Source organism: Otolemur garnettii, unplaced genomic scaffold (genome assembly GCF_000181295.1).
Source record: "Otolemur garnettii isolate 467f Iridium unplaced genomic scaffold, OtoGar3 scaffold00189, whole genome shotgun sequence".
Lineage (NCBI taxonomy): Eukaryota > Metazoa > Chordata > Mammalia > Primates > Galagidae > Otolemur > Otolemur garnettii.
This window is the reverse complement of record NW_003852584.1, coordinates 1,665,560-1,677,313: the sequence shown is the minus strand read 5'-3', so window position 1 is coordinate 1,677,313 and position 11,754 is coordinate 1,665,560. Positions and strand designations below refer to the sequence as shown.

The window sequence follows — 11,754 nt, the reverse complement described above, 5'->3', positions numbered from 1 at the left end:
AAAAAGAAAAAGAGCCCCTTAGCAATACCTAGTATGGCAGGAAAAAAAAGAGAAAATAAGCTACTGTAACATTGCATGGTAGTATAGCACGGTCAAGATTAAAGAATAATCAGTAGTCCTGGCCACTGCCTTGTGAACTATAATTGTTCTCAGCTGTCCTCATTTTAACAATTATTTGAGATATAACTATATCTATCTACATAAAATATCTCTATTATCTTTTAAACCACAAGATAACATGGTTCAATAAATCTTTCTCCCCCCTATGCAACCCATCAATTATCCCTGTCTAACACCACTTCCGGTGAAACACAAATACACCATGACCTTACAAAGATTGACCTTGTTGCTTGTTTGACTTTTATAATAAAACTACAAGGTATTCTAGGTGATAAAAATTCACCTATCTCTTCTCCAACTCTTCTTGGCAATTCAGAGAGGGAGACTTCATTTACCAGGGAACTCTACAATCCACCTGCTCTGTTTCTGGGAGAAAAAGGTTCTCTTCCTATTTCCTCCATGAGGTAGAATGTTTACCACCTGTCAATGCCCCAAGTATCTTTATCTATTAATCCATATAATGGAATACCTCTTGACTCTTCAGACACTCTCTCTGGTGAAGTCCAGAGACAACCCAAGTGGTTTGTTCAATCATCTCTGAGATCACATAAAGCACCACAGCATTCCAACAGCATGAGTGAAATTCTACCCTAACTTTAAGTTTGCCTGGTATTTTCAATCTAATGGTTCTTTGAGGAACATGTTCCTCTCACATTGAACATTCATTTGGGTTACTTTTACAAAGTCCTATAAGCTTGGGTATGTTTTGGCTAGTACCCCTTGCTGAAGTGAAAGAAGCAGGGTAAGATCAGATCAAACTCATCAGCAGCATTAATAACAACACAGAGGCCTTGGGTTTCACACTAAACCTGAGGAGTCAAAATTAAATCAAGTTCTCTCTCCCTCCCAAAACTAAGTCATCTAAAAAGTAAGTTAAATAATGCCACAACTTTATCTCATTATGTTATCTATTTACTATTTCTAAGTAACTCATAAAATTCTATCAACATGAAAACTGCTAAAGAACCACACACGTACTAAAAGAGAAAGAAAACAAAAGAGGAAGCATTTAAAGCAGATTATTACTGACGAGCTTGAGTTTCAATGTGAATTACTACTATTTTCTAATGACTTGAAATGCCTAATTTAAAAAAGTGGCTTAAAAATTACGTATGTACATCAAACTGTAAAGGCATTTGTTTCTTTGTGGGGAGAGGACGGATGTTCATCCACTTCTTACGTTCAATAGACATCACTCTCATCGCACGACGATCTTTGGTCCACCTAAGAAAAATGGAGTTCAGAAAAAACAAAGACACACTTGCAAAAGACATAATATAAGGGACAGGCACAAAGTTTCTACCTGAAGGACCACAGAACTTTCTTTTCAACCCATCTAAAAGAAATGTGTTATGATTCTATAATTACACCTCCAGGTGATATTTACAAACCTTCTTTATGAACCCTAAACAAAGAACCGGTAAGATACAGGAAAAATACTACTTTTGAATTCCTAGCTGCTAAACCCTAAAAATCTCTTCCCTTTGGTTGTGTAATTTACTCCTAAATTATCTATTTCTTTCTGCTCTCTTCAAAGCCTTAATCTTTTTTCTTATATGAATGACTTTACACCTATGAAACAGAAAATTACAAAATAGGCACTGTTTTTATACACACAATACTTACGAATGCCTTGCTTTTGCACTACAGTATTTTCTATTTTTATCTGGTTCAATGACTTGACCATTTCTCAGACACTGGGCACACACAAATTTTATCTTCATATTAAGAGATCCAGGCATTATTTGATTGCCAAGTACCTTAAATGATTAAAAGATCAATTTCAATTTTTAACAGAAATTCAGTTTTCTGAACACAAAATGCTGAATCACCATGGATTTTTGCTTTTTTACAACAGTATACAATTTTCTATTTTTGCCTGGCATGACCATCATATACATGGTAACTAAATCTCCAATTCTCCCCTCAAATGCAAGAGAATATGATAAGAACAAATGCCAGATTTCCATTTAAGAAAGTAAAGCTGGCTCGGCGCCTGTGGCTCAAGAGGCTAAGGGGCCAGCCACATACACCTAAGGTGGCAGGTTCGAATCCAGCCCGGGCCTGCCAAACAACAATGACGGCTACAACCAAAAAATGGCCAGGCGTTGTGGCAGGTGCCTGTAGTCCCAGCTACTTGGGAGTCTGAGGCAGGAGACTCGCTTGAGCCCAGGAATTGGAGGTTGCTGTGAGCGTGATGCCACGGCACTCTACCCAAGGGGCTCCGTCTCAAAAAAAAAAAAAAAAAAAAGTAAAGCTTTGGAACTGATGACTAGAAATGTTTGATTTTTAGGGGGGGATTATAGGAAAAGTGGTGAATAAACAAAACATGCTAGATGGGAAACAAAACTACACACATCATCTACTTCCCTTACTCTAAAAATCCCCAAAGCCCAAATAAATATGCCCAAAGCTAACTAAAAAACAGTGTCCTACACTCTTGGCAGGTATTGTGGGATCTCTAATGTTTTTTATGATCAACTAAAATGCTATTTTTCAAAAGTACTCAACTGAATGACAATTAAAGAGAATAACAGAGTGTGACTGTAAACTGCATCTGCCAACTATCAGCATCTATTAGGTAATTCCAGAAAGGATACCAAGCACGGAAAGTGAAAGTACACAAAAGAAATACCTGTGCTCCAGGTACATTCGCTTCCAAATTTTGCCAATATCGTTTAGATTCTTGAGCAATAGCATCGTGTGAGATACCTGAGAAATGTACAAACTTTTCCTTAAATTCTATATATAATAACAACAGTCCACCAATCTGGTCACAGGCAGCACCCAATTACTCTCACATAGCCTACTCTATCACCAAAGATGAATATCACATTACTCTTTTCAAAGAGCATCTCACAAGCCAGATTCGGTGGCTCATGCATGTAATCCAACTGGTCTGGGAGGCCGAGGCGGGTGGATCACTTGAGCTCTTCAGTTCGAGACTAGCCTGTGCAAGAGTGAGACCCTGTCTCTATTAAAAACAAAAAACTGGCTCAGCACCCATAGCACAGCGGTTATGGCGTCTGCCACATACACTGAGGCTGGTGGGTTCGAGCTTGGCACAGGCTAGCTAAACAACAGTGACAACTGCAACAAAAAAACAGCTGGGCATTGTGGCGGGCGCCTATAGTGGAGGCTGAGGCAAAGGAATCACTTAGCCTGAGAATTTGAGGTTGTTGTGAGCTGTGATGCCACTGCACTCTACCGAGGGTGACATAGAGAGACTGTCTCAAAAAAAAAAAAAAGAAGGAAAGAAAAACTGAGGCAAAAGGATCACTTGAGCCCAAGAGTTTGAGGTTGCTGTGAGCTACAATGCCACGGCACTCTGTCCAGGGCAACAAAGTGAGACTCCGTCTGAAAAAAACAACAACAAACAAAGAGCACCTCACAAAGGTGTCTCCACAAGCTTCTGATCTTTCCACTGCCACCAAAAAACCCCCTGTAGGGTGGCACCTGTGGCTCAAGGAGTAGGGCACCAGCCCTATATACCGGACGTGGTGGGTTCAGACCTGGCCCTGGTCAAAAACTGAAAACAAACAAACAAACAAACAAAAAAACCCTCTTGATTAAATCCCCCTTTCCGTTCCAGCATCTGGACATCTATTTCCTCTTGGCAAAAAGTAAATGTGCGATGGTATATGTATCTACAGACAGCTCCCTCTGCCTTCTGAGCAATCTTTTCTTCCTATAAATCCACACTTGTATGAACTCATGTTAACAATTACATAAGACCACACTCAAAGTAAGTACCTTTAAAATCAAAGGTGACTACACAATTTAAAGCTCAGGACAAAAATAAATAGTTTCTACAGTACACCTTCATTCAACCAACTGGTCTTGAGGAGACACACTTCTCAATCATACATAATCCCACCTGTTTCATTTTGCATTATCCAGACTTTCAGTTCCACAAGACTATGGGCATAGAAGCACTCATCTTCCCTTAAACAGCCATACCGAACCTCATGTCGACATAAATCCAGCTGACACTGACCGTGGAAAGAACGTATTTTGGAGTATTTTACTGTTGTCTCTCGCAAAATGTGGACAAGGCACCTAAGATGAAAACAGTGACATCTGAATATTATTCTGCCATACAGTTTTAAAAACAAAACAAAACAAAACAAAACATACATGTATATACATAAGCTCACATATTAATGCCAACTTCCGGACTGAGATTACATTTTAAATCTTTATCAGAAAAAATAAATCACTGTATGCAACTGTTGAATTAAAGAGGGCAGTATAATAATATATTTTAGGCCACAAAATACCTAAACTCATGTCATGAGAGGCTATAAATCAGTAATGCTTTTCCGTTCTAAATTATCAATCTATTTTTATTTTTACTGTAAAAAAGAAAGATTCTATTTAAGAAAAACAAAAAGAAAGTTTAGAGCACTTCTAAAGAGTTAGAAGTATAAGGAAGAGAAAAGGTGAGAGAGACCTTAAATAATCAATTTAATAATTCATTAATTCCCAGCAAAATCTACCAAAATACATTTTTAAATAGTCATTGTTCTTCAAAATGACAAAAAAGGAGGAGGAGGGAATGCCTGGGCAGAGACTGTTACTGGTTATTTGAATCTTAGAAAAGAATCTATTTTGTCACTACAAAAATTAGAAACTACCAACATACTTATTGTCTTCAAATTCATGCTTTGTAACCGGATGAGAACAAGCAGTAGAATTATCTTTATTTCTTTTACTTATCATTCTAGGCTTATGATCAAAACATTTCTGGAACAGAGAGAGAAGGATTATCAAAAAAAAACCTACAAAATTAAAAATTTTGTACCCAGAATATTGCCTTAGTTTCAATATCATTATGAACCTATACATTACGTGTTATTATTATTATTTTGTTTTTGAAGAGACAGAGACTTAACTCTGTTGCCCTGGGGTTGAGTGCCATGGCATTAGCCTAACTCACAGCAACTACAAACTCCAGGGCTTTAAGAGAGGTTCCTGCCTCAGCCTCCCAAGAAGCTGGGACTACAAGCATTGACAACAATATCCATCTAATTTTTCTATTTTTAGTACAGATGGGTCACACTCTTGCTCAGGCTAGTCTCAAACTTCTGAGCTCATGGGATCCACCCACCTCAGCCTCCCAGAGTGCTAGGATTACAGGTATGAGCCACTGCACCCAGCCTACATTACAAGCTTATAACAATTAATGTTCAGTTTAATAAGAAGTCTTTTGGAAGGAGTATTTGGTGTTTTTGTTTTTTCCTGAGACAAGGTCGTACTCTGTCACCCAGGTTGGAGTGCAGTGGTACAATCACAGCTCACTGCAACTTCCAACTCCTAAGCTCAAGTGATCCTCCTGGCTCAGCCTCCTGAGAAGCTGAGACTACAGGCACATGTCACCATGCCTGGTCAATTTTTTTTTCTTTGAGACAGAGTCTCACTATGTCACCCTAGGTAGAGTGCTATAACGTCACAGCTCACAGCAATGTCAAACTCTTGCACTTAAGCGATTCTCTTGCCTCAGCCTCCCAAGTAGCTGGGACTACAAGCGCCCACTACAACGCCCAGCTATTTTTTGGTTATAGTTGTCATTGTTGTTTGGCAGGCCTGGGCTGGGTCCAAAAGTGCCAGCTCTGGTATATGTCGCTGGCGCCCTATCCACTAAGCTATAGGTGCCAAGCCTGGCAAATTTAATTTCTAAATTTTTTTGTAGAAATGGGTTCTCATTGTGTTCCTTGGGCTGGTCCTGAACTTCTGGCCTCAAGTGATACTTTTCAGCTTTCCTAAGTGGCAACATTATAGACATGAGACATGGCACCCAAACTGAATATGAAGTCCATTTTTTTTTTGAGACAGTCTCACTCTGTCACCCTGGATAAAGTTAGAGTGACATGGCTCACAGCAACCTCAAAGTACTCTTGGGCTCAAGAGATCTTCTTGCCTCAGTTTTTCTACTTTTAGTAGAGACGGGGTCTCACACTTGCTCAGGCTGGTCTCGAATTCCTGAGCTCAGATGATCCACTCGCCTCAGCCTCCCAGAGTGTTAGGATTATAGGGGTGAACCACCTTGCCAGGCATGATGTCTTTTTTTTTTTTCTTTTGAGACAGAGTCTCATTTTGTCACCTTCAATAGAATGCTGTTGCATCACAGCTCACAGCAACTTCAAACTCTTGGGCTCAAGTGATTCTCTTGCCTAAGCCTTCCAAGTAGCTGGGACCATGGGAGCCTACCACAACGCCTGGCTATTTTTAGAGAGACGGGGTCTTGCTCAGGTTGGTCTCAAACCTGTGAGCTCAGGCAATCCACCCGCCTTGAATGAAGTCTTACTCTTTCTGATAACAGGAAGGAGTAGCTTCCATTTACTGAACAAAAGATTTAATCACATGGCAGGATGTGGACTAATGCTCTATGCTACTAGATTTGCAAATCAGAAACTATCACCAATTTTACAGTGGAATATAAGTTTTGGAGAAAGCACCTCACAAAGGAATATAAATTCTCCAAGATGCTCCTGGAGAAGTTTGAACACAGTAAGGTTGATCTTTCCATTGCCACCAAAAAAAGCCTCACGGCTGAAGGCTCCCTTCCGCTCCAGTGTCCAGACATCGATCTCCTCTTGGCAATACGCAAACGTGCAGTGGCCTGAGTATCTACATTCCTCCTCGGCAGCAACATCTAAAAAAAACAAGAAATGAAAAGACATTTCTGAAACATGGCAATTGCTTTTTAAAGCTAATGAATACGAATCACATCAAGGGCATCATTTGAATTCTTATAACAGTTCGTAAACAGTTTCAAACAATGATACACATACTACTATCCAGAGATGATATCAACTCTATCAGAAAACAGCATCAGAGCCCTAATTATTTTTATTATAGACTTGGAAAAAAGCCTTAAATAACCTCATATATTTCAGCTAAGTTTTAAAAAGTGGTTTAAAAAAGTGGTTGACAAACATGAAAATATCACGTTCCTTCAAAAGTATCTCAAACACAGCAACATTTCCAAAACCTTAGTTCAGTGTTCAGATTCTCCTGAGAGAAAACTTGAAGTTTGAGACAGTTTTCTAAAACTAGAACAGTTTTGGGTTTTTTGAGACAGAGTCTCACTTTGTTGCCCTCAGTAGAGTGCTATGGAGTTGTAGCTCACAGAAACCTCAAACTCTTGGGCTTAAGCGATTCTCTTGCCTCAGCCTCCCAAGTAGCTGGGACTACAGGTGCCTCCCACAATGCTCGGCTATTTTTAGAGATGAGGTCTCGCTCTGGTTCAGGCTGGTCTTGAACCCGTGAGCTCATGCGATCCACCTGCCTTGGCCTTCCAGAGTGCTAGGATTACAGACGTGAGCCACCATGCCCAGCTACGACAGTTTTATAAAACCTGGTTAAAGCTCTGTTTCCACAGAAAACTTTTCTTTTTTTTTTTTGAGACAGAGTGCCAGGGCTCCTGTAGTCCCAGCTACTTGGGAGGCTAAGACAAGAGAATTGCTTAAGCCCAAGAGTTTGAGCTCACACCAACCTCAAACTCTTGGGCTAGGATTACAGGCAGGAGCCACTGTGACTAGCCTACTCTCTTTTTTTTGGGTCAACATAATTTAAATGTGCCACGAAAGTTCATCTACACGCTCAAGTGTACCATGAGATAAAAAAGGTTGAACAACATTTTTCATAACACTCCATACTATAAACATTATATAGTGTTTATATAGTGTAGCAAATATAGCCATGCACCACATAATGACATTTGGTCAACTCTAGATCACATATACAACACTGGTCCTATAAAATTATACCACTTATACCTTTTCCATATTTTTTTTTTGAGACAGAGTCTCACTTTGTTGCCCTTGGTAGTGTGCCGAGGTGTCATAGCTCACAGGAAGCTCAAATTCTTGGGCTCAAGCAATCCTCTTGCCTCAGCCTCCTGAGCAACTGGAACTACCAGCTGGTGCCCGCCACAACACCTGGCTATTTTTTAGAGACGAGGTCTTGCTCTTGCTCAGGCTGGTCTTAAACTTGTGAGCTGAAGCAATCAACCCACCTCAGCCTTCCAGTATGCCAGGATTACAGGCGTGAGCCAACACGCCTGGCCCCCTTTTCAATGTTTATGCTAAGACACACAAATACTGACTGCTGTGTTACAGTTACCCACTGTATTCAATACAGTGCTATGCTGTATGGAGGTTTGTAGCCTAGGACCAAAAGGCTATACCATAGATAGGTGTGTGGTAGGCTATGTCACTCACAGATGTCTGCATAATTAAATCCCCTAATGACACATTTCTCAAACTGCTATCCCTGGGAAGTGATGCATGACTGTACTTTATCACTTACATAATATACACCAATTAAGTAATTAGAGTATATACCTTTACATATATAATATGGTCCTTCATAATTTGTTTTTGTTGGTCTTGGGCGTATTTTTTTCCACGATTTGTCTTCAATATTCTTTATCCTACCAATTAAAATATCTTTCTTACACTTATGATCCATATTAGCATGGTAAGTAAAATCCATTAATTTAGGTCCTAAAAAAGATGTAAAGAAAATTGCTCAAATGTACCAAAAATACCAGTTCCTTTTATAGGCATATTTATAAGCAGATGTGAACAGATGAACACTGATTATTAAATTCCCACAAAAATCCCATATTCCCAAGCTGAAAGTGTAAACAGGCTGATTAAATAAATTTTTGTCTTTTTTGCCAGACAACACAAAGTTCTAGTCCATATTACTCCTGCCAAAACATATCCTTATATAACTAGGGAACCAATTTGGATAGAAATTCTGATGGCTTATAAAAGTAAAACAACATTGTTAAACATAAAACTAAGAAAAGAAAATTGAGTCCAGATCAGAATAAATTATGTTTATATCACTTGATTTAGGAGTAAAGATATGAAAAAAAACCTTAAAAAAAATTGTTAAATACATTATCTCACGCTTGTATACTGGTCTCATAATGCTTTCCTCTAGTTCTTTATCTATTTCAAAATTATGAAGTTCTTAAACATACATTTAGAACATAAGCAATTTCATAAAAATTTTAATAACCTGCCAAAATCAAGTAAATATCTTATTCCACATGATTCTATTATTAAAATTGCATCAAACAAGAGGAAAGACTTATCCTATTAGATTCCAAAGGCCCAAACCAATAACAGTCAACTGTTTAGGAAGTATTCAAAATAGAGATTAAAGAATCACAACAGCTTGTGTTGTTCACATGTATTCACAAATACCTGAGAACTTGCAGGTTATAAACTACTTTAATACTCTTTGCCTATGCTTTTGGTCCTGACCTGATTTTACTTTTTTTTTAAGTTTTTGATTACACCGTATGGTAAGACTGACCTGATTTTACAAAACAGATCTGGCAAGCTTGTCTCAATTCATGAGTTCCCTCGAGGGGATGTCTTGGAGTCACTGATGAAGATGGTTTGGTAACTGCACTTCCAAAAAAATTTCCCAAGTCATTTCTAGGCTGACTTGAAATTCCCAGGAAATTCTCAGAAGCAAACAAACTACCTGGTCCATTCATCTGCAAGAAGAATAAGAAAAAAGAAAAAAAAACCAGCCAACAAATATTGCACTATCACTAATGAAGGGAACTGAATTCATCTGAAAAACAAGATAATCTTTATAGAATGGGACAAGTATTATTCCATCCTTAATGCTCTTCTGTATTAAAAACTATAACTACATTTTCCTTTTTATGGGTCTCTAGGCCCCCCTCCACTGTTTCTGATCCTCAATGAATTGTGATAAGTAACAAGTTCTGCTTCAATATGTACATATATATTATATAACCTAATCTTATGTAGCCTTGATTTGTTTACGTTGTGCTACATAAAGCCTCTTACACCGTCTGCAGTAGTGATTAATTTGCTATGACAGATCCAGTCCTAAACACAGAGCATTTATTACTGGATGTTCTAGAAAAGTCTTACTACAACACGAGTTCTCACAGCACACACAAAATTTAAGGGAGACTATTATGTTCATTCAAATAACTCATTCACTTAAGTAAAATATCTATTTTCAATTTAAGAGATGTATTTACAAAAGAGGAAATGGCACTTACAAGTAAAAGGGAAGAATTACTGTTGTTAAGCGCTGTTCCCTCTCTAGAAGTTGAGGTGGACAGATCTAAAATAATAAAAAAACTTCAACAGACCTTTTCATTCTAATCATGTAATAAGAACATTAGGGCTTAGTAGTTGCCTAGCTATGGCTTCCCCAAAATATTTTCCCAACCCAATTCCTAGAAGCTTTTTTGCTCATTGAAACTCAAAAGGGCTCCAGAGTTTTTTTCTTTCCTTTAAATAAGGGCATAAATAACACTCAATCAAACCAAAGTAAATAAAAAGCTAGTTTCAGAGAAATAGGCTAAGGCAGGGCCTGTCAGATGAGACTGCCAGAAAGAGAAAGTGTGAGGTTGCACTGAGCTATGCTGACGCCACTGCACTCTAGCCTGGCAATGGAGTGAGAACCTGTCTCAAAAAAACAAACCAAAAAAAAGCCCCCAAAAACCTAAGAAAATATTCATATTCAAAATAAGAAAAGAGCCTTTCCTTTTGAAAATATGAAGCAGAGACTAATCATAACTTTAGAAATTACTTTCTTTTTCTTAGCCTACCACTCAATTATTTCCTCTCTGGCTTTCTGTCTTACACATGCTTTAATTTCTTCAGTTGTAAATCTTTAAATCATTCCCAATTATTTAAGACTTTTGCCCTTCTAATGATATAACAACACTGCCAAAAATATGAAGATTTTTCTCATTATATTTAAAGTATATACTAACCTAAGATTACAGAAACAGTAATCGAACCAAAAACTCTGCAATCCCTGTAACATTAAGGCATCAGCCACAGTTTGCTGAGCTCAAAAGATGAAAACTAAAACAGATTTAACTGCTATCATTTTGAACATAGATCTTAAATTATTGTTTATTCAGTTCAGATTCTAAAGACTGGCCTTTCTTTAAGATGGGATACACATTTATTGGAGAATACATTAAAGAGTCAGCTCACCCCTAAAGCAACAAATACCCAGGTTAACATGCTACCCTATATAAAAACCAATGCCACATACATTTCCATTCTTATGCCTTTGTTTCTTGAGCTCCAGAAAGACACACTTAAGTCAAGGTGAATTCAAAACTGAAGGCTCTGTCGTCCTATTTTTAGCTATAACGAAAATAATTCAAGTATCTGCCACCAACAGTCAGTTAAAAACTGTCAAATACCAAATTTATTTTTTACACAATTGACTATAATTATTTACAATTTAGGCTCAATTCTTACCTTGTTTGGATTCACTGATTGAAAATGAATTTAAGGAAGAACAAAAATCTTCTAAGGATGAAGTCAAAGGTGGATAAAATTCTGAAAAGGAGGATGGAGGAGCATACCTCGCACCAATGTGCAAGGTTCCTAAAAGAGACGCCGAGAAGGGGATGCTAGGAGACACAGTGAGTCTCTGAAAGGGTCCTCTGACCAACGCTGATGGCTGGAGAAGAAAAAAGATGTGATTAAAATACACGAAACTCTGGCTAAGGCGCCAGCCACGTACACCTAAGGTGGCGGGTTCGAATCTCCAGCCCGGACCCGCCAAACAACAATGACGGCTGCAACCAAAAAATAGCCG

The 11,754-nt window shown here is 38.3% G+C and overlaps 1 protein-coding gene across 1 annotated transcript in view; it reads right to left on the bottom strand.

Moving 5' to 3' along the window:
• The window catches only part of ZC3H7A (zinc finger CCCH-type containing 7A), a 34,203-nt gene that overhangs the window by 9,766 nt on the left and 12,683 nt on the right, over nucleotides 1-11,754 (bottom strand). The window contains 10 exon segments of the mRNA XM_003800897.3: nucleotides 1,239-1,344; nucleotides 1,747-1,880; nucleotides 2,756-2,832; nucleotides 3,998-4,179; nucleotides 4,766-4,866; nucleotides 6,579-6,775; nucleotides 8,469-8,630; nucleotides 9,457-9,643; nucleotides 10,187-10,251; nucleotides 11,412-11,616. Coding sequence (XP_003800945.1) covers nucleotides 1,239-1,344; nucleotides 1,747-1,880; nucleotides 2,756-2,832; nucleotides 3,998-4,179; nucleotides 4,766-4,866; nucleotides 6,579-6,775; nucleotides 8,469-8,630; nucleotides 9,457-9,643; nucleotides 10,187-10,251; nucleotides 11,412-11,616 — 1,416 coding nt within the window.